The sequence below is a fragment of the Stegodyphus dumicola genome, chromosome X1 (assembly GCF_044657685.1).
Source record: "Stegodyphus dumicola isolate Sdum_Otavi_A_Nest chromosome X1, ASM4465768v1".
Taxonomy (NCBI): domain Eukaryota; kingdom Metazoa; phylum Arthropoda; class Arachnida; order Araneae; family Eresidae; genus Stegodyphus; species Stegodyphus dumicola.
The window spans coordinates 33,802,231-33,826,563 of record NC_140780.1 but is presented as its reverse complement, the minus strand read 5'-3'; the positions used below and the strand labels follow the sequence as shown (position 1 = coordinate 33,826,563).

General features: G+C 32.7%; 1 protein-coding gene across 1 annotated transcript in view; it reads left to right on the top strand.

The window, feature by feature from the left end:
• Positions 1–274: 274 nt before the first annotated feature.
• LOC118184520 (monoglyceride lipase-like) overlaps positions 275–24,333 on the top strand; it is a 109,704-nt gene continuing 85,645 nt past the window's right edge. Inside the window, exon 1 of the mRNA XM_035354208.2 lies at positions 275–510. Within this exon, the coding sequence (XP_035210099.1) occupies positions 398–510 (113 nt within the window). The 5' untranslated portion in view covers positions 275–397. The remainder of the gene's footprint in view (positions 511–24,333) is intronic.

Here is a 24,333-nt window from a genome sequence, read left to right as displayed (position 1 = left end):
ATAAGCTTTCCAGCGCATGAAACGTAATATCGATCGTAGCCGAAAGAACCTAAATCAATATCTTCTTCTAATGTCTTACAACAAATACCTGTATCATTAAAACCTTGCTTAAGGAAGCATAATGCATTTTAATCTTCTTTCCCCTCTCTTTTGTATTTCAAATTTGGCAGAGATCGAAAGACAGCGGCGTCATTAGTGATGTCACTTCCGTCTAGGACCTGCCTTTCGTCGCCCTTCATTGGCCGATTCCGTAGTAAACAGTCTGCGAACGTGGATGTTGGGATGCGCGAATTCTGATGTGATATAAAGACGCGGTTAAAGAGACCTTCGGCTCAGAGTACCTCGTGGCTTGGCTTGCGTATCATTCCATTGTTCGTTAAGGTGCTCGGGTTTCATCATGGGACCGCATGCAAACAATTCGCCGGAGATTCGTTCATTCACGTCCACGATAGTAAACAGTAAGGGAAAACGTTTATTTTGCAAGTACTGGGAAGCTGTGGACAAACCAAGGTGAGTTTAATCTAATTACGTTGTATCGTTAGGTTTTTCTCTTTACGTTTTCAAAGTTTTTGCATGCGTGTATTCATATTTTTATGCTTGATATGACCTAGGGATCTTTCATATCTAAGACAGCTGTCAAATCATTCTCCGAGAACATCCTCTAAATGATGAATTTAAATTGCTATGCAAAATTATATATTACAACGTAACATATTATTTCATAACCATGCTATAAAATCATAAAATACTTTATATCAAACAAACTACCTTAAGTAAAAATTAAAACATTTTTCGAACCTTTGTATTAAACTGAAATACTTACCACCACGGGACTTCTTTTTCTTGTGATGGAATTATTTGGTAAAGATATCCAATTAATAGTATTACTTCCTGATTTCTTTAATATACTTGTACGAAACACCATTGATAACTGATTATAGAGATATGCAAATTGAGAGTTACGTAAATCGTCGGGTATTCGACAGTTCTTGTTTGTGAAATATGTTTTGATTTCTAAAATTGCTGTCATTTATTCACTAATTACAATCTAATCTGAACTAGCTGACTTAATCATTAATTTTTTGCATCGTATTTTATAATTTATCACCTATCAAAATGTATTATTTTGGGATACTGCTAAATGCTTTCATATATTCAACTAATTTTATTTCTCCTGCACGTGCATATTACTATTTAAATAGAAAAATGAAATTCATTTTATTTCTGCATAGTGAGTGGATCTGCGTTTTTCTCTTAGTTTTTCATTCAGTGGGCTCATAATTTCTAACGATCACGTGAAGTTTATCTGCAGATAATCAATAATTTTGAAAGTATTGTAGTAGACGGAGGAGTGTAGTTATCAGTTTTTCACTTTAGTAATAATTTTGTGCACCCATCTGTAAATACGTATTTTGAAAAATTCATAAGAAATTAACGGATTCACATATATTATTGTTATTATTATTAATAACCATACCTTTCATTTAAATAGTTATAACATACAGCGAAACCTCTCATAGCGACCACCTCTGAAACTAAGAAGAATTTCTTAAAATGCAAATGAACGCTATTGATCATCATCCCCTTTCTTAAACAACTATTTTCGAAGAAAACTAAAATCACCTGAAACGGAAGATGGTTGTCTTAGGGATGATAAATGCACCCTCTTCAATAACCAAAGCATGAAAATATATACAAATTGTATGCATTTGAAATGGTTACAAAATTTATAAGAAAATTCCTTTTCCTCACTGCACATCTGCGTGCTGTAAGTGGTAGCACGTTCGGCTAGTAGTCGGAAGCTTCAGAGTTCGAATCCCGGTGAAGGCATAGCTGATTTTTCATGTTTCCCGCTTTGAAAATGCCTAACAGACGCCACAAACTGAAGTTTGTAATTCACACATCTAATCATAAAGCAGTTTCCCTTACAGGGGCTACTAGGAGAGGAGAGGGTAGCCAGAAAAATCAGCTGGGCTCTTGCCGGGATTCGAACCACAGATCTTCAGACGGCTAGCTGGTTGTACTAACTACCTCCGCGAGCCTGCATTGGAGAATGCGATGATTTTTATAAGCTCTGTCGCAGTTATCTTAATGCAAAGATTTCGAGAACACAATTTTTTAAATGCTTTTGACTGGAATTTATATTTTATTTTTGCTCGAAGAAACAGATGAAAGATTTGTTTAAATACGACTTATGGAAAAAAAGTTTTATTCTGAGGTTAAATATTTGTCTGAAATTCGTTTCTTGATGAATTTGCACTTTTTGGTGATAAATTTTATTATTAAATAAAGTGGAGGCTTTCCTGCACAGTAACGTATGCATGAAAAGCAAGAAAATCGAATCTTTCATCCATCATCATTAGAAGCATATGATGTTAAAGTTACGCATGAGAAAGGTATTGATGAATCACCAAAAAACTGACTAATGAACTTGGGAATATCAGTACTTTAGACTAGAAGTCATTTATACTTGGAATATCAGTACTTGGAACTTGGGAATATCAGTACTTTAGACTAGAATTTCAGTACTTTAAATTAGAAAAAAACTGTCATGGACGTATTTCCTTTTCACCACGCAAACTACGAAATCCTCAGCGCAACCAATCTACTGTACCTGGAATCGATCCCGGAAGGAAATAGCTAGTGTTCAACGATTTTTTTTCGTCAGTCCGCGCACTAGTTGGCAAGCATTCCGTTCTACGTACGAGAATAAATGAGTTGACTAAGTAAACGTAAAATGGTTATGTTCTGGGATCTCATGTAATGTATTTTCGTTTAGCTTCTAATTTCTCAGCATTTTGCATCTCGTGGCTTTAATGTGCACCCTTATAACCTGAATAGGAAGTATTTTCAAGCGGAACTGAGACTTTGTTTAAAAATATCATATATATTTAATATACATCCGATTCATATTTGTAGTGTAAAAATTAACTGCTAAATTATACCTGGAGAGGCATATAATTCTATTAAAATATGTTTCCAGGCTACAGAAATGCTACATTAATATGATTTGGTAACTTTTCAGTCTTGAAATTTTGTACATAATGTTTTATAGTTGTTGGAAAACAATTTTTAACGCCTAAAAATGTTAGATGTTCTTAATCATAGCATGCGCATTTCAGTTGAATTTCAGTTAAAATCTTCACAATATTCAGTATCAGTGCTGCACTTGTGTTAGTAATAAATACGCTAATCTCAGAATTTTAGTTAGTACTCAAAACTATGAAATTACGAAATTTCCTTGAAAATATAAGCACCATTCTAGAACACTTTGGAAGCATTCACAGTATGCTCTTTTTAAAATATATGTATTTGCGTAGTACTTATTATTTATCTATTCATAATTTGAATTTTTTTAAACCCCTGTCGCCCTATTTCTTGGTATCTCAAGTGAACGAGCTGGCTGCATGGTTGGTTTTCTCCATGTGTAGCGTAAATAAGAGTCAGTGTTCATTAGAAAGTCCTCCATGAAGGTACCACTCCTCTTAAGGAAGATTGCCTTGCCTTATTAGAATTCTTGCCAGCTTTGCCTTATTAGAATAACCCAAAACTTGGAATAGCATTTTAAGCCGCAGCTTTATTACCCAAATAGCACAGCAACGTCGTAATGACGTTGCAAACTCGTCGCGGATGTCATTGCAAAAACGTTGCAATATGTTCTCTTTAAGACGTCCAGATGCCCGCTAAACTTCACTATTTTGCAACCGTTGCAAAGGCGTCTTTGTTATGTCTTTGCAGATGAGGTTTTTGTCGCATAGACTTCGTTATTGCGTCTTTCGCATGTGATGTTTTAGTTGTGAAAGCATCGTATCAAGACGCCTAAATGTTCGTAAAATTCCACCTTTTTGAAACAGTTGTGAAAATGTCGTTATTATGTCCTTGTGTTACATATTGATTTATGCAGAAAAATAAGCTTAATAATTAATATATTTTTTCTTCTTTTTTAAAATTTTGTATTCCTTGTATTTATCTAAAGTTTAAATATTTTATCATTTCCTGAAAACCAGAAGATAATACAATTTTTTCTCTTTAGACTAAATATGCGTAATTAATAACAGCCTTAATCATTTTCAGTACTTTAAAGTTTTTAAATTTCTCTTTAGACTAAATATGTGCATAATTAATAATAGCTTTAATTATTTTCAGTGCTTTAAACTATAATTTTTAAATAACTTAAATTCTAAATTACGATTATTTAAGATTTCATCATTTTTTCCATTTAAGTGAGAGAAGTGAGAGGAGTAATTATGAAAGTGTTTATTATAAATATATAACATTAATAGTAGGTTTTAAGTAAATAAAACTCAATTAGACATAAATAAAAGTAAAGATAAGACATTGAAAATTGCCCCTGTCGTGATAAATTAGGAAGCGGTTCTTAAGGTAACATAATGAGTATTTTACCTGAACTCAAGTATAAATTTATTCGCGTTTTACAGTAAAAAATATAACCATTAACTTCTATATCTCCAAGATATGCAATTGAAAGACAGTATAAAGTAGTTAATAAATGTGATCAAAAATATACCTAAATCTAATAACTTCCCATATTCATATCTAAAATGAAATAATAACCTAACAAACAACATACATGACAGCACTATTTAAGAAAAAACATGAACTAGTAGTGTTTGAAAGTATAAATAGCAGAAGGAAGATAACAGAACTAAAATTTCCAATTAATAAAAAAATATTTGTGTTTTTTAAATAGTAAGTAATTAAAAGTGCAATAATTACGGATTGTAGTATTTACTAGTAATGATGATATTTCTTAACACCATTTCTTTCGATCATATCTTAATGTATTTACTTATTTTTAGTTTCTTTACGTTTTAGAATAGTGGTAGATTACTATGATTACTTCATGCACTTTTTATAATCAATTACTTTCCTTTTTGTTACTATACAGAAATAATTGAAATAATATAGTATACGATAGTAAGCTAAGTACGTTAAAGTAAGCTCTTTGTTAAATAGCACACGATGAAACTTTTTGTTTCTATTTATTATGAATTTCTTTGTTATCACAACCACATAAAAAGTAAGCGAAGAAAATAGAATATACTTAAATTGAATAAAAAATAAAACCTAATTTCAAATATTTTCATTTATTGAGATAATCTAATAAGCATACATAACGGCAATAGAATATACTTAAATTTAATAAAAAATTAAAACCTGATTTCTAGCATTCATTTATTGAGATAATCTAATAAACATACATAACGGCAATATTTAAAAAAACGCCAATTACACAGTGTTTGGAAGAATAGATACCAAACGAAAAGTAATAAAACTGCAATTTGCAATCAATAAAAAATATTTAGTGTTTTTACACAATTAAATATCACATAATTATAGATTACAATATTTCATAGAAATGCTAATGTTTCCTTAACACTAGTTTTTCGATCATACATTTCATACACTGTTTAAAATCATTAACCTTTTCTGCATACTGTACAAAAGGCAATATACTATAGAATGTACATTATTATTAATTTTAATAATTAATAAATTGCTTATATTATACATATATCTAATTCATCTTCAGCAGTAATATTAAGTACTGGTAACAGTCCAATAATTTCTTTGTATTTTGAAAATAATGAACATACCATAACAGCTTGAATTGTTGTTGCTTCTGTATTGATTGCATTTTCAGCAAAACCAGAAAGTGGCTTACCATTGTTTGTTATTTTTGGTTTTATATGAATTAATTCTAAAAGCCAACAGGACGTTATAACCGAAGCACAAAGCTAGTAAGTTTGTTCAAATATTACACCGCTGAAACCACAGTGATTGGAGACAGACACTATTTTCACAGAGACACTATTTCACGAACCACAGAAACACTATTTCACGAACACTATATTCCACAGACCACTATAGACCTCATAGACACTATTTCACGATCTAGCATTGTTGTAGCATTTCTTGTAGAGCAGATATTCACACACAAAATAATCACGAATTCAGCATTCTCATGATAATTTCACTCGCTGAAGGCAGCTGAAGTAAGTGGATACAGAACAATGAGAAGATTCACAATGCGTTCTTTGATTGACAATGCATTACATTTACTTTTAATATAAGCAATATTATTTATATCAGTCATTGCTTTATTCAATTTCAAACATGAAATAAGTCTTTTCAAACGCCTTACAGATGACAACTTTACCAAATTACTTGAAAGAACTGCTAGAATCTGAATTAATTGCGCACTTGTTCGAATTTGGCAGCTAGCCAAAGAGCGCAAATCCCGAGATGTTCGTTTATATTTTTTAAGCATCCGGTAAATAATGTACAGGTCTGCTTCCCCTTCCGCCATATATATTGAACAGCCGTGAATTCGTCCTTACTTCAAAAATAAGAAATAAGGTCATATTTCAGTAGTGAAATAATTGCTAACATGTGATTTGCATTGATTTCGGAAATATGATTTTTTAAAGTATATAAAATGGATAACTTAATAACTTACTTTATAGATTAGTTTCATTTTTAAATATTTTGCTATAATATTTATAAAAAATATTTTAAGTATTAATTATTTTAACAAAATTTTAAACAATTATTTAGCACGTTTTTTAGTACTAATTAAATTTAATATATCAAAAGTATTTATATTAAATTTACATTTCATTAGATGAATCTATTTTAGATTAATATATTTAGATGAAATAAAGTAATGAAACATTGCAAGGTAAATCTTATGCGGATTTCAGATTCTTAAAATGGCAGATTTAGTCTCTTTTCATTCTAAAAATAATGCTGATGAACTAACAAAAATGCTAAAACGACCACGTCTAAAAGCGGTCATATCATGACATTTCAGCAACGTCGGCAAATTGCCAAGATGCAACGGCAAATATTTTTCGTCTTCGCAACGTTGTGAAAACGTCGTAAAAGTTACCACGACCCCTTTGCAACCTTTTGGACCAGTTTGCAACGTCGTGTGCCACTTGGGTACATGCCCACCATATTGAAGTCATGTGCTCATTAATCTCATATTATGAACCCTGTAGAGGCATTAGATTTTTCTGGAAGCCGAAGACGTGAAAAATGTGCTATGTCTTCGCCGGGACTTGTACCCTGGACCTCTCGAATACGCGTTGAGTGTGTTATCATTACACCACGAAGGCATGCAGAAAAGGAGGGAGAAAATACCTTATATATATATTCTTCCTTTTAAAGGGCGACTGGGGATTAGAGGACCCAATCACCAAAACCTGGTGATAAAGACTCATCATTCGTCAGCTTTTTAGTTCGAGAGCCACTGTAAAGTCATTAGGATTTTTGAAGTAGGAAACACGAAAAATAAGGAATGCCCTCGCCGGGACCCGAACCTGGACCTTTAGAAAACGCGCCAAGTGTGCTACCGTTACACCACGAAGGCATGCAGAAAGGAAAAAGAAAATATCTTTCAATGCAAATTTTTTAATTACAAGTACCTTGCATTTGATATAACAAAATTTTTCTCTTTGCTTTTACTATATGTACTATATGTATATGGCTAGGCTTTTCAAAAACCTGAGATTGTTTCATGCCAACTGAAAAGTACGATTTTTTTTTTTTTTTTTAAATTTTACTCTAGTATTCCTCCACTGCTTATTTGATATATGATAGAATAATCTGAAATTCATTTTCTAATTCATGACCTATAAATTTGCCTCATTTTCTAATTCATGACCTATAAATTTGCCAATTGTATTTCAATTACTAACAATCTGAAAATACTTCTTTCATTCGATAACTGGAAAGTTGTACTCTTTTCCAAAGTTATGTTCGTAAACTTGCACATGTAAACTAAAACATTTTAATACCTAAATTACAAGTACCTTGCATTTGATATAACAAAATTTTTCTCTTTGCTTTTGCTATATGTACTACTTGGCTAGGCTTTTAAAAAACATGAGATTGTTCCATACCAACTGAAAAGTACGATTTTTTTAAAAATTTTACTCTAGTATTCCTCCACTGCTTATTTGATATATGATAGAATAATCTGAAATTCATTTTCTAATTCATGACCAATAAATTTGCCAATTTTATTTCAATTACTAACAATCTGAAAATACTTCTTTCATTCGATGACTCGAAAGTTGTACTCTTTTCCAAAGTTATGTTCGTAAACTTGCACATGTAAACGAAAACATTTTAATACCTAAAACATCCTAGCACTAAAAAAGGCTTTAGATAAAGAATTTCAGATGCTTGCTAGTCTCTTTCATTCACACATAAAATATTGAGATAAAATATTAATTATAAATTAATATCTATTTCGCTTAAATTTAATTTCTATTGCCTTTCATAACCCGAAAAAGGGATTTTCCTGAGATATTTATTAAGTAAGATTTCATTTGGTGTTGGAAATATTAATTTGATATTTTTGACAGCTTGTATTATGCAATTCAGTAATTAATTTTGTCCTAATACATAATTTTATATCCGTATCTTACATGCTGTATTTTACTTCGACTAAATTTGAAATTTTCGCTTGAGAACCTTTCCTAGTGAGATTTGGAAGAATTTCGTCAAATGGACTTGCCTTATATTTGAATAAACGGATTCGGGCGAAAGTTTTCAGAAATTTTATGTATCCGTATTAAAGCCTCATTTCTATTTATAGTTTTCGAATTTTCTCACGCTTTAACATTCATTTTATAAACCGGATGGCCGAATGACAGAAATGAAGATAAGCGCAGTGGAATTTGAGCTTATGTAAATAAAAGATAAGAAGTGTCAGATCTGAAACGTAAAAACTGATATTTGTTGAAATATTTCTAGAAAGAGTCAAAATCTGTAGTGATTGCTATTTCTGAAACTTTAATCATTTGTGAATCGCAAGCGCCAAGAATCAGTTTATTTTTGGAAACGGTTAGATTTTAATAGGTTCTCCAAAATGATTAACCTACATCACCTAAGGTTTTTGGTTCACTGGATGTGAATTTAATACACTGTTAAATAATGAAAATGTTTGAATAGGAGTAAATGAAATTTTTGGTAGAAACGATTCGTTGGGGAGAAATGCTGAATGCATATTTTACAGTTAATTACTCATACTCATGCGTAATTAAAAACATTAAACTCCCGAACAGTGTTAAAGATGAACAACTTTGATGACGTCGATGAAGATGATGGATAAGATAAAAACAGCATGACGAATAACACTTTGGACATAGTTATCCCTGCTGTTACTCTTTACTGTTCTAAAGATCATGCTTAAATTTGCATTACAGATAAGCAGAATGCATTTTAAGAATAGCAGATATTATGTTAATAAATGCTATGTATTAATATGGTCGGACAAAATTGTTCCACTAGTATGTCATGCAACAGCTTTTATAGTTTCGGAAAAGGAAGTCTTAAGATTAAACTCTGGAGATATATGCAACCTTTTCATTATTTTTTATTCAAAACAAACTGCAGCTTAATATTTTCTAATTCATTTTTGTACTTGTTCCTTCAAACCTTTATTCCGTTTTGAAATTCCTCTTTTGCTGACCTTTGTTCTTTCTTTTTTTCCTTCTTTTTTTTTCAGTTACTACTGACATACTTAACGCCGTTGAGCCAGAATTCGCCTAAAGCGTGATCATTCAGAATGTGTTGACAAATAAGCGGGTATCGCATTGTTACAAGATTTGAAAAGGGCCAAGAAAGATAATTCAAAGTATTGTTATTACATATTTATGATTATGGAATTCTGTTTAGGTTTTGATGTGTATAAATTATTACGTGGATATCTGCATTACGTAATTGTACAGCTATTTGCTATTAGATAACACAAGACTTCTCATCAGTACAGATATAAGGTATTATCGTATGAAAACGAAACATTAGCAGCATACACATGAATTAAAAGACAATTGTTTGTCACAAATGCAGCAACGTATGCTAAATAGGTAGATGTAAACAATACATTAGCATAAATTATATAATATAAACAATGCAATACATGAGTATTGTATCGATATAAACATTACAATACCTCTCTTAAGCTTGTGTGTTTAAGTGTCCCAAAATGTCTTACTTTCTTAAATTTTAGTAATATCATCTAAGATTTTCATTATGCCGTTTGCAAATGTATAATGTGTTTCCTGCAGTATGTTTGAATCTCTGTTCTTTTCTTCAAATGTATTCCACGTTATCTTTCTACTGTTGCAGGTAACTTTACCTTCTGAAATAAAGGCAGCCCAGTTCTTTAAATCTCTCAAGACTACGTGATAAACTTAACCACCTCCTAGAAATATGCCTCAAAATTTTCAAATATTGCATATTAATAAAATTACAGACACTGTCAAGAGTTATATTTGTGATCCTAGTCGAAGCTACGGTATGAAATGGGTTGGATAACATAACTTTACTAAAATTAGCACTTTTCCCTAGGCAAAGCAGATGGCGGTAGAAACAACCAAATCTCTATTACAAGGCCACACGTGTTGCGATTCCTCCTCTCAGAAACTTGCTTTAAGATCTGCATAAGCAATGGTGGCAAATCTTTCTTTCCTGAAGATGATTTTGTATGGTGTCCTTTGGTGTGAGAGGATATCTGATAATTATTGTAGACTGTATAATATCTCGGCACTGCCATGATTGGGCGGGCCATTAGGTAGCGATTGTAATAATCATACTGCGATAGTGCAGTGTTATTCTGGAGCTGTACTACCTATATAGTACTTTCCAGAGCAATTACAGAGTTCCTTGCGGAATCTGAAAGGGAATGGTAGATGAAATGTGTCCTTCGTAGGAGATCTTGGATGGTAAAAAAATGAGAAGAGGCGGTTTTCCTCTGTAGCAGCTACGGCCGTCCCGCATCTGGTGCCATTTGTAACACTAGGAGAAAATCCAGGTAGGGGGTGGGACAAGGAAATTAGAATAGATGGACTAATCATGATGTCACAAACTTGAAGCCAAGGAAGCATCAACAACGTGACGTCACGACTTATCATGGGCGCAGTGTAGTGCTCGGATAAGACTACAAAACGTACTGTTAAATAAAAATTAGACTGATTTTGAGAGCAAGCATCAATGTACACAAGCTCAATAAATGTCTTTACGTGTAATTTTCCTACAATACCATTAAAAGTTTCATTGGTCTTCTAGGTTGCGCCATGTATACATTTCTCTTATAGATAGCGTTTATCCATTTTCATGTATCTAGATTTTATTAAGTTTCAAAGGAGTTATTTACAGTTCCTGTGATTTTTCTACATAATGAATAGAAAATCATTTATGTTAAGTATTAAAATTAGAACGGAAAACTTATAAACTTTCAGTGATGAATAGAAAACAATTAAACAACACCAATTAGAATGCAAACAAAACCAACAAGTAGTTTGCCTATGGCAATGGCCATAATAAATCCTGATATCACACCGTGACGTTTCATAGCTTCAGTTTCATCGCACTGGACATACGGGGAAGGCTTACTCCATTTATTCTAACCTCCTTGGGTGGATAAGATGTGTGTGAGTGTAGCATCAGCTTCCAGGTGGCGGTGTCCAAGCCAGGCAACACCAGAGATTGGAAAATATACAGTTTTTGAGAATTTGCAGCATGATGCGTAACACCGAAATACCTAGTGCGACAGGTGAGGGGTGAAACCACATGTCAGTTGACAAATCCTTCTTCCCGTTAAAGATATGTAGCGTACTGCCGAAAGAAAAAAAAAATCGTCCAATAAAATTTCATAATTTAGCAATGAAGCGAAGTTGGTGGTAGTAGTGTTAGCTGACGTGTAGAATTTGACATAAAGCTTGTTTAGTTCTTTTATTGTGAAGTTTTTGAAATCATAGTGCAAATTTTCATTTCGTATGAAGTAAGAGGCAACAGTGATAGTCCGTAACAACTTGTTTTGCAGGACTTGCAATTTCTTGAGTTCATATCTTTCGCACTTGCCCAGACTGGTGACGCGTAAGTAAAAATCGGGCGGATGACAGACTTAAATTACGTATAAGATTGAGTCCTGAGTCACTTGAGAGTAGTGGGGAAACTTTGCGAACGATACCGTTGACTTTCCACGTATACTGTATTTATTACGTTTCCCAGTTTTGGAAACCATAGTTTCCACGACTATATTATCTTTACATTAAGCAACACAACTGCTCTTCATTTTTCTTCCTAGCCATAGCGGCATAACAAAGCAAGAAATACCGAAATAAAGATTTGTGTACTTTTAAGCCTGAAATCCGTGAAATTACAAAACATTACCTATCTACATTTTTAGCGCCTTCTATTTAATGTTTCCGATATTTATTGATTGATATTGACATTAGATTCGCATTTCAAATGCTTAAAGAAATATAATTGTTAAAATATTTTCAAGAGTATATTTTCAATTCATACTATTCCCAAAAGCTAATTTAAAAAGACCGGATCTTTTTTTCTGAGCATTAACATTTCCAGCTTGGTTAATCTGCAGAGCATGAAGAACAATGCGATGAGATGAAATAAGTTGTAAAGATTATGTTAATTTTATTAACAGTTAAATTTTAAGTTAAAGTTCCTTTCCTGTCAAATTCTGAAATTCAACTTACTACTTCCGGCCAGAACGTAGTTTTGGAATCATTCTGAATATTTAATGAGGAGGAGTGGTATTTAAACCGCGAGTTACTTGCAGAGTGAAAGAGAATCAGAGTTTCTGATTTGCGCGCGTCTGCCTTTTGGCTACTCTCTCTTTCAAGCTGTTGTTACGCTCGGCAGTACTCAGGCCCTTGATAAGCTTCGTAGTCAAATAGAGTCAAGGGGCCAACTCGATTAGAATCTTGATAGCTTCGGCTATATTTCTTTAGTTAATCTTAGTTTTAGTTTAATTTTTAGTCTCTTAAGTTCAAGCCCAAGTGTTGGTTTTGATTGTACACTCCAAGGCGGAGTTCTGTTAAATCTTATTGGAATAATAAAGGGTTAGTTACCCTTCCATCTTGTTGTTTTTTGTTACCCGAACTTAAGCGATTATTCGCTAACTAGTTCTTAAGATTCGTCTCTTTCTTCAGTAACTGAGAAATAAAGCAGTGAGAATCTTACAAAGTCATGAAGGTAAAGGTAAAGGTAAAAGTATGGAGGACACCAGCCATGTACCATAGGTCAACTGGTAATGCCTTCCCATACTAACTCTTTAAAAAAAAGGGGGGAATTGCAAGTTTTATAGGAATTTACATAGACTGAAGCTTTCCAAAAGGTCTAGAGTTTGCCTAGTATGGTACATCGTGCAATCCCACAATACCCCCTGCATCCAGTATTTAATTAAAATAATGATGTAGGACATGCATGCGACATGCGACGGAGGACGTGGGCACCACCCCTCTACCAATACGGTTAATCGGTATAGCACCACGTCCACTTTTATCTAGATAACCATACGTGTTCATTGTGCTAATATACTAATATATAAACATACATACAAAATTCGGTACTTCATACAGTGGCGTTAAAGCTAATTAATGTTAGACACTGGATAATACATTGCCATGTTACAAGGTGTATGCAAAAGCATGAATACGGTAGCATATATATATAACGTGTGTTCTCATATGTTGAGTACACTATGATCGTTTGAAGCATTATCATTAAATTACAGAAGACATGTACATACTGAAATATTAGGTGCGCACTGTTATGCTGGAATAAGTAATTAGTACAGTGAATTAAAATTTAGACCCTAGATTAGTACTGTGTGGTACAGTGTCTTGCTACTGAATTATTTGTACTGATTCCTATTTGGTACTTACTTCATATACTTAAACTCTAGATCCATAAAATAATGTTATAACTAGTAATGATGTAGGACAGCATTTTTCGCGTTAACGGCAGAAACGTCTATATAAATCGGAAGGAAATAGGGGTGCTATTAGAAATTTAGTTTTAGTTCTGATGCCCCAGGTTCACCAATTGACGTTTCGCTAAGCAGCCTTGAATTATTCCCCCCTTTTTTTTTTCGGACCTAAAAGTTCCGAAATACGGCAGTTTTTAATAGATTGTAGCAGGTATGAAAAAGAAGAGAATAATAGCTATGAATTAAAATGAATGTTTGAACATATATATATATATATGTACCGTTAGCATACGTAAATAACATTACATATCTAACTCTGATGTTTCTTCATAATAGATGTAACTGAAACATGAAAATGCTCTAATTGTGCTATTATGAGCAATTTAAGATTTTATAAATGCGATATATATTCGGTTATATTGTAAGAATTATATTTATTTAGCTAACAGTTAAATTATGAGTTAAACTTCCTGTCCTATCGCTTCTCAATTTCAACTTACTACTTCCGGCCAGAACGTAGTTTTAGAATCACGTTTGAATGCAAATTGAGGAAGAGTGGTATTTAACCGCGAAGTTCTACTGTCTTAGATAGAGAGACCAGAGATTCTAGCTAGCACGCGTCCGCCTTTTTAGACTACACTCTCGTAAGCTATTATTACGCTCGGCCGTACTATAGGCCCTTGATAGCTTCGTAGTCTATTAACGTTAAGGGACCACTCTGTTAGAATCTTGATAGCTTCGGCTATATCTCTTTAGTTAAGATTAGTTTAGTATTATTCTTAGTCTCTTAAGTTTAAGCCGAAGTGTCGGTTTTACTGTAAAACTCCAAGAAGGAGTTCTGTTAAATCTTATTTGAATAATAAGGGGTCTTTTAACCCTTTCCAAGTTTTAATTGCTGTCTCACGAACTCAAACGATTATTTGCTTACTAGTTCTTAAGATTCTTCACATTAAACTGTAACTTAAGTACACAGTAGAGAATCTTACAATATTTTTGAAGCCAACTTACCCATTTAGCTCATGAAACTTACTTTAGAAAAGAGGGAGAAAGAATGCCATTACCTTTAAGTCTAAAATTAATGGAATTAAAAGGTACCCACATTTTGTAAAATAGTACAAGTAAATTTATTATTAGTGCTGTTTAACAGATTGCTACGTAAAATGATATAAACAGGTGATAAACATATTATCAAAGTATAATATTTGGTTTTTTTCTTACACTTTTGGGTTAAAAATAATAAGTTTCTGTATTACTTGATGTGTTCCCTCAAAAACAATTATTCAATATTTTACTTTTATATTTATAAAGATATAAAGAATTAAGCGGACTAAAATCTAAGTGATAAAGTAAAATGTCTATTGAAAATGCCTGTTTGAGTACATGTACTAGGTATGTTTCGAGACCTTTCTCTCTTTTCATTTAGAAAATTGTCTGAAAAACTTTTTATGTACATAAACTTTCAGTTCCTTTAATTCACGATACTTCATAGAATATTTCTGGAAAGTTTCAAAAATCTACTGTAACAATATTTTAAGTTAAAGATTTTTATGGTAACAGAAAAGTTGAAAAAAATCAAGGTTTTAAAAAAATATGTTTAATGTAATACCAGCATAAACAGAATGGAAAGAAAATGTTGCCATGTATGAAAGTTAAATTGCAAAACTAATCTTGTTCCTGAGCATTTGAAACGAGGTGGAAGATTCAGAATCATCTTTTGAACATCACCAAAAGTATTTCAGTAAAAAATTCCTATTTTAAAGTTATTTAGAGGAGTCTGTTTACCTTTAGATATCAGCTTCCGGGTTCTTAAACAGAAATTTCCGGTTCACGGGGTAGAACAAAGAACAGCCATAATTCTTCTTTTAACGACTGGAGAGACTAAATAAAAGTAGTTTTGAGAAGCTTAATGTATGTATAATCTGTAAAATAAAGTGATAAAAAATTCGTTTGAAAATTTCATCAAAATTTACTATTGGAACGTAGTCGGATACCTTTAATTGATTTAATTTTAGACTAAAAGGTGATGGATTTATTTCTCCTTTTTTTTCTAACATAAGTTTCATAAGTGAAATGGATAAGTTGTTTCAGAAATATAACTGAATATATGTTTCATTCATAAATCTTATATTACCCATATCATCGTAACAGCACAATTACAGCATTTTCGTGTTTCATTTGCATTTATTGTGAAGAAACATCAGAGTTGGACACGGAATGCTATTGACGTATACTAACGGTATATAGATGTTCAAAGTTTCATATCCATTATTCTTTTCTTTTTCATACCTGCTACAATCTATTAAAAACTGTTGTAACTTTTGCGTCCGAGGTCTTTAGTAATTAGTAGTATTTTAGTTAGTAATTTGAAAAAAAAAAAAATATAAGAGAAATAATTCAAGGCTCAACGTCAATTGGTGAACCTGGGCCATCAAAACTAAGAGCTTCTAATAACACCACTATTTCTTTCCGATTTATGTAAACGTTTCAGCCGTTGACGCGAAAATTTGCATGATTTATTTCATCGCTTTGCTCTTTATGGTTTGCATATTAACCAAGCTGGAAACGTTAATGTTCGGATGAAAATATCTGATCTTTTTAAATTAGCTTTTGGAAACAATATGATTTGAAAATATTTTAGTAATTATACTGCTTTAAGCGTTTGAAATGTGAAATGTCAATATTAAGCAATAAATATCGGAAAAAGTTAAACACAAATGATATACAAGTGAATATTCAGTAAATTAATATGATAATAGAAAACTTCGAAACTTGTTCTTCTTTCCACTTGATATCTTTGACAGAGGCAAAATATTATACAAGGCAATGTTATTTTAGCAAGTTTCTCGGAGAATTTACGTATATTAAGAAGCTAAGTGGAAGCTTTAAATTTTTTTAGGTATTTGTGATTACAGAATTTCATGTCAGTAACCTAAAGCTTGTTATTCCCTTATTACTCAACATTTATTATTTTACAAGTAATTCATAGAGACACGTTTTCAGCATAAAGAAGAGAAACACAATTAAAAAACATTCCTAAAAAGTACTGAAGAAGGATTTTCCTTCATCTCACATTAATTGAATAGCCGAGAGGTTAAAGACTGCTGAATACTGGGAGTTCGTTCTGGGTAAAGCCAGGTGAACGGGCTGGCTGCGGGGTCGATTATCGTGGTTTTCCCCACGTGTAACATGAATAGGAGCCAGCTTCAAGGAAAGTCCTCCACGAAGACATTCCTCCCTTTAGGCAGATAGTCTTTGTATACTTAGACATATTAAATAAAATAATCTAGCCTAACCTTTCCATATTAATGCAGCAATATAGTCTTCTATTTAATCTGCAAGTTCTCAGTTCATATATTTTTGTATGAATAAACAATAATACTGATCCGCCTTGTCAGCTTCTTTATTCCTCTTAAATACTTTTAACTGTTTTGAATATTACAGGACTGTTAAGTTTGATAATAATTCTCAATTATTTCTAAAATGGTGCTATTTTGGTTATTTTTAAATTCATGACTATTGACTATAAAATTTAGCTCTTTTTGTTTAACATATATCATGAATCTGGATCATTTTGAGAAAAAAAACTGATTTTAAACGAAAGAAAACTTTTATATCAGAAAAGGAAAAAAAAAAAGTTTTATTTATTGTATGAGTGCCCATTATTTTGGAAAACTCATTTTCTCATAACTTTTATTGCAAATTTCTATCTGAAAAAAGGATTTTACATTTTTATGCTGTCTCTCTCCTGCACCAATGGAAGGAACCAGTTATGAAGAGTAATCGTTCGTTACTCGAATCATCAAAGATTAATGGGTCAATAAAACTCCAGACACAATTAGACTTCCATAAAATCTAATGGAACGTGTTTGAGAACTACTTTACTATTTTTTTTTTTAATTTATGCATTGGTCAGCTTTGTCAGAATTTCATATTAATTTTATTTCTTTACAAATATATTAATGGCTTTGGCGTCACATCACTGATAGGGAAGTTAATGAAATCAAAAAAGGCAGCAATCGTGCCTTTCTTCTATAAGCTAAATTCTCTCAGCTTCAAAGCGGTGTTAATTGAATATATTTTTTTAAACTGCTATATTTTCATCTTAATTTATTTCTGGTTAAATAGTTTGTAATAAATAAAAGTGTAACGGCTATTAAGAATTTCCATTTTATTTGCATGTTTAATGTAAACAGGAATATAATTTAACGAAAGAATAAATGTTTTTCTGCTTTAGGGATGTTCAGTTTGTGCTTATTATTTCAGAAAAACATACTAATGGGATAAATATTTCCTTTGTTTTAGGTAAATATATGCCTTGATTTCAAAAGACTATTCTTTAATTAAACGATAACTATTTCATGTTGTATGCAAGTTTGTAAAATGCTGTCAAGTTTTAACTTGCACAGATTTATGAATGGAATGGCCGCAGTTTATTTTAGCTTTAATAAAAGGTATTCAAAGTTCAGTTGCGTAGGTGGGTGCACGGTACAGATTTAAATATTTTAAAAAGAAGATAATTTGTAATACGGTATGAAGTTTTATATTGTGGAGATGATTAACAGAAAATTTTCCACAAGCAGTACATAAAAAAAGGAAAGTAGCAGTTAATAATTATGAAAATTGTCAATACAATGATATGCAATCTTATGAACAGGGCCAGAGTCTCGCGAGATCATTTAATTGCGGGTAATCCGACCGTAATTTTAGTGAAAAAATGTGATGCTGAATATTAAGTCGAAACTATTGCTTTCAATTTATAGAAATGGTTGCCTGTTACTTAGCATAAAGACATCCTTTTTAATCTGCACACACATATTTCTCATCCTTAATATCTATAGAGAGCGATTAAAAAATTTGAAAGCATTTTTCGAGTTGTAACCCTTTGCAGGAATCGAAACTAAATGTTGGTTTGTTTAGCTTATTTGAATATGGCATAAAGGCTATCTACCCTAGGGGAAGAATGCCTTCATGGAACATTTTCCAAGGGAAATTGCTAATATTCATGTTACATATAGGGAAAATTCACGAAAACCAAACATATAGCCAACCTGTTCGCCTGGGTTCGAACTCGGATCGAACAGCCAACTTTCAGAGGTTTTACCCCATTCGGCCACTGACGAGGGTATACTATATGATATATGTTTGGCTGCAGAAGTGCAGAACACAAAGCGTATGAAGCATCTCTGCGCAACATTTTGAAAGCGATCAACCAGAATATTGCTACAAATATTTAAGGGTGAAAAGGAATATTCAATGCATAAATCTACGTTGCTAAAGTTTTGCCAAAAAAACATTATGTAGTTAGGGTTCTGATAGCTCTGATCAATAAGGTCGTAATGACTTGTGAATCTGACGTAAGAGAACTGTTGATGGCCACCTATTTCTTGAATCTGTGCAGTATGGCTAGACAATTCAGAAATGAATTGATACCGTGTTTATGATGCTGTAAGAAGTTCCTCTTTTATGCTGATGAGTTTAAGAAATAACATTATGCTTATTAAAAGTTGCGAAAAAGGTTAAAGGCGAAGCACGATCATTGAAAATTAAAACTGCAACTGACGTTAAAGAACTGAAACAAACAAGGAGCAGCCATTACGGTTGTGGCTACTTTAATGAAGAATCTTGAAAGCAATGCGTAATAGAGATCCTTAGAAATCGATGTGACCCAAAGTTCGATAGTATATGTCTTCCAAATAATAGTAATGTTTCTTTAAGATTTAAATTTATGCAAAAGTTAAACCGTTTCCAACACATGACTTCGGTTTATGATATGGGTTCCCCACTAAATTCGTATAAACTCCATGTTTTCAAACAGGATTCGATGCGGCTGATTTCATTTTGAAAGATGAAAGTAACGAATAAAATCATTGATAGTGTTGTAATTTATATTGGTCACAGCCCTCACCCACCAAGGTCAATTGTGACAGTAAAATCATGGTATAGAGCTTCTTCCACGACTTCTAAGGATGATCTCTATTTAATCCTGGGCAGTCGGTAACCTGAAATAAGGAAATATCATGCTATTAAGAGTCCGTTGAAGTCATATTCACAGGTCATTATCTTCTTAACGAAGAAAGATACCAAACATTAGCTGCAGTGTCATAATATTCAGAAAACTGTAGCTTAAGTTCAGATATCGCATGCTCTGTTTCCCGTTTAGAAATTTCGGGTCTTTTCCATTGTAAGACAACACGAACTAAACAGTTATTACAGAGATATTTCCGGGGACAGAGCATATTTTCGTCATCAGATCATTTTGGTTGAGGGAAAACCTTTCTAAAGATAAGAAATATATCCTTTAGGTTAGTTATTTCAGTAAACCAAGAAGGAAATAGATTGCCACACTTCGAAAGCGTTTTATTGCCAATACTTATTTTGAAAATAATGTTGCTATAAGAGATAATTATAAAGCCTTTAAATTAACAATGTTCAATAAGCAATGCTTGCACATATATCATTTTACATAATATAGCTTTGTGCGTGTTGTACAATAACGAAAAAGATAAAAAAATTCCAAGCTAGATTCAAGATAACCGCTTTCAAATTGGAAACCATGAAACTCACCCACCCCAACAAGAAACGTTTTTCACCCCAAACACATATGTAATATTTAGTTTCGATTCCAGCAATGATTTACAAAACTGAAGTTTACATAAGTTTATGTACCAAATGAATTTTCGTGACGTAAGCCAAGAAGAAATAGTGGAAAAGTTGGAAATTTAACTATTGGGAATATATTATAATTGTTACATGATTAATACAACACTAACATTCCTTCCACACTAGAAATTCCTTGCAGAGACATTTTTTCGTGGCTTAGAAATAAAAACAGGCGAAAGCTATCACATAAAGAATTTTTAGACTAGTGTGGAACCACTAACAGTAACGTGGGATTTGAGAAAAACAGCTGAATTCCAGTGCGCTATTTATACTATGTTGATAAAGTTATACATGAAAAAACTGGTTTTAACTCGGTTTAGACGTCACGTGCCTCATTTCATTTTAAGAATAAATGCATACCAAAGTTTTTAATTTTTAAAGAAATATTTATGCAAATGTTTTATGCGTGTTAGCTTCAAAACTGAAAAATCTTCACATTGTCTGACTCCTCCACCTCTATCCTGAAAATATTCATCGATTACTTGCACATTAAATCGAAGCGATGCGAATTCAGACATCTTACTCCACTATAAATGTTTGGACCTAAAGGAATTTTATTAGTTAATGCAATTATACGTGAAGGCTAATCACGACAGATTTACTCTGACATGCCTTGTGACGTATGGCTAATATCTCTAATTAGCTTTCAGCCGGGCTTTTAAATCATTTGACAGGTTAGCGGTGTCACTGTAATGTAAATCGGATGTTCAGTTTAACTCACATATTTAGAATCAATTAAAACTAATAACTTGGGTGGGACGGCTGTCCCGCATATAACTGCTATCAGCAGAAGTGATCAACATAAAGAGTCATTCGTTTAACTGTTTGTAATATAGCAGTTGTTTAGCTAAAGCTTGAAAGAAAAGCAGATTTCTGTAGAAATCTACCTGAAAGAAAAACAGATTCACTTGTAGATAAATGCAATAAGTTAATTTGAAATCAGTTTTCCCACAGAGTGTTTTAAATTTGAGGAAATTTTCAACTGCTATAATCATGCAGCCATGCAGAGTGCAGTATGTTAGCAGATACTCCATTCTACGAATTATTCTAGTACGTCTTAATAACATCTTTTATACAGGGTGTATCAGTATAGTGGTGACAAACTTTCAGGGAAGATAAAGTACGCCTAGACGATGGGAAATCCCATAGGAACTCATGGTCGGAAATGCTTTCCTGGGCAGTAGTGACGAGACAAAACGCAAAAAAGGAAGGACACAAACCGTGAGACAAAACATGTTTTATTATTTTTATTACAGCGGAAACCTACAAATAAGAACAAAAACAAACAACGATCGTCATTAAAGAAAGTGTTCGAAATTACGACCCCGGACCGTGATGGACTCTCACTTCTCTGGCGCATGGAAGATTTGCATTACGAATGAAAGATAATAGATCTTCCATCCAATGGAAGATAATAGATCCAATGGAAGGATCCAGTGGAAGATAATAGATCTTGCATCACGCGCGGTTCCTGCATCACGGTCCGGGTCGTAATTTCAAACACCTTCTTTGATGATGATCGTTGTCTTTTCATGTTGTTTTTTCTTTGCTTTGGTTGTACTCCGAATAATAAATATGTTTTCTCACCCCTTTCGTGTCCTTTCTTTCTTGACTTTTGTATCGTTACTACCGCGCCAGGAAAGCGTTTTCGACCATGCATTATGCATTCCTATGTCATTTTCCATTGTCTAGGCGTACTTTATCTCTCCTGAAATTTGTCACCACTCTATTGATACACCTTGTAATTAACGTTTCATTAATATAATGATGAACTTGTAGAGTCATTAGGTTAATTGGAAGCAGAAAAGATGAAAAACATGCAACCGCCTTCGCCGGGAATCGAACCACGGACCTCTGAAATACCGGTGTTAAGGAATATTCTTTGATATCGCCAAGAGATGGCGTTAGGAGTCCATCTATTGGCTTACTTGACCTTTCCCCTTCTGAACACGTGACTTGAAAAAAAAAAAATTCTTCTTCTTGAAGGTAGAATTTCGATGCACTGCGCAATAGAATTCGATTGAGATTTTAGCTGGAACTATTCAGTTCTTACCTTTTGAGCATTAAATATTCGATTCAGGCATTTTAGCCTACATTGTATATATGTAAATATTAAGTTTAATTAAAATTTATGGAAAACCCTCCAGGCCATGCATCTCGTCTTTTGGATTATGAGTGATTCGACTTTGATCTAGAACGTTTCGTTACATAATGGTGCATCGGCTCCAGAAAAGAATCTGATTAATTTGAAAATTTGTGTTTTTCGCCTTTTGGATTAGCTTTGTAAGCGAAGACTTCTCACGGTAAGTCTCCTTTGATAATTTATTAAAATGGAACAGAAGACACTAATTAAGAATCGAGCACATATACGTGCTTCTGTTCTCAAATTATTAAAAATGTAGATGAGTATTTAAAAGAAGAAAATCAAGAAGAGTTAGAAACTTGTTTGGAATTGTTAAATAGTAAAGAAACGGAACTACATGATTTAAATGAAAAAATACAAAATTTGATTGAAGATGAATCAAAATTAGATTCAGATATTAACACTTCTATGGAATATAACGATAAAATAATAATAGCGAAGTCTAAAATCAACCGCTATTTAAGGAAATACAATACTCGAAATATCAACATGAATTTAAATAATTCATCTACAGAAGTTGAAACCAAAAGACAGATTGAAGGCAATGTAAAATTACCCAAACTGTTAATTCACAAATTTTCCGGAGATTATAACGATTGGATGAATTTTTGGAATTCATTCAAGGTCACTATTCATGACAATGTTACACTTTCAAAGATAGAAAAATTTAATTATTTGAGAACTTATTTATGTGGAAACGCAGCATCAGCCATAGAAGGTCTCTCAATCTCAGAGGCTAATTATGACTCTGCTATAGACATTCTTAAAAATAGATTCGGTCAAAGTGACCTTATTATCAATACACACATTTCTAATCTCTTAAATTTAAATCCCGTTCAAAGTTCAAGTGAAGTGACAAAATTGCGAAAACTTTATGATACAATTAACGTTCAAGTCAGAAGCCTTTTAGCATTCGGTGTGAAACCAGAAACATATTCCAACATGTTTATTCCAATTTTGATGAAAATTGTCCCGAACGATATAACTTTAGAATTTCATCGTACAAATACTGAAAATCCTTCAACCTATGATTTAAACAAATTTCTAGACTTTCTCCGATTAGAAATAGAATCGCGAGAAAAGATTAATTCGTTATCCTTTCCACGCAAGTCAAAACCGGAAATGAAAGGTATTAACAGATATCCACCGACGCCGAAACATAAACAAACTGTCACTACACATGAATTTATGGCAGCCGCGTCATCAAATCGAAACTGCATTTTTTGTTTTCAAAACCATGACTCAGAGTCCTGTTTATGCCTTACAGTTAATGAGAAGAGAGATATTTTGAAAAAACAAGCGCGTTGTCTGCTTTGTTTGGCCCCTAAACACAAAATCTCACAGTGCCGGCAACGCCAAACTAAATTTTGTAAAATTTGCAAAGGTAAACATTCAGAAGCCATATGTTTTAAATCCAGTTCGATAGTTAAAAATACACCAAGTGATAAAAAGGATAGTATATCAATTTCGAAAAATGATACACAAACTAAGGAACAGAAAGAAGAAATTGTTTCGGCCGTTTCACATAATGCAAATAATACAATTCTTTTACAGACTTGCACGATAAAAGTTAAAACAGCTAAGGAAAAGGTGTTTGCCAGACTTCTCTTGGATAGTGGAAGTATGAAAAGTTTTTGTGCTCGCGAGTTAGCGGACAGATTAAACCTCGAAGTCATAAGAAAAGAAAAATTGACTGTCTACACTTTTGGGAATACTTCTCCCATCCAAAAGAATTATGACGTAGTTAAATTAACTTTAG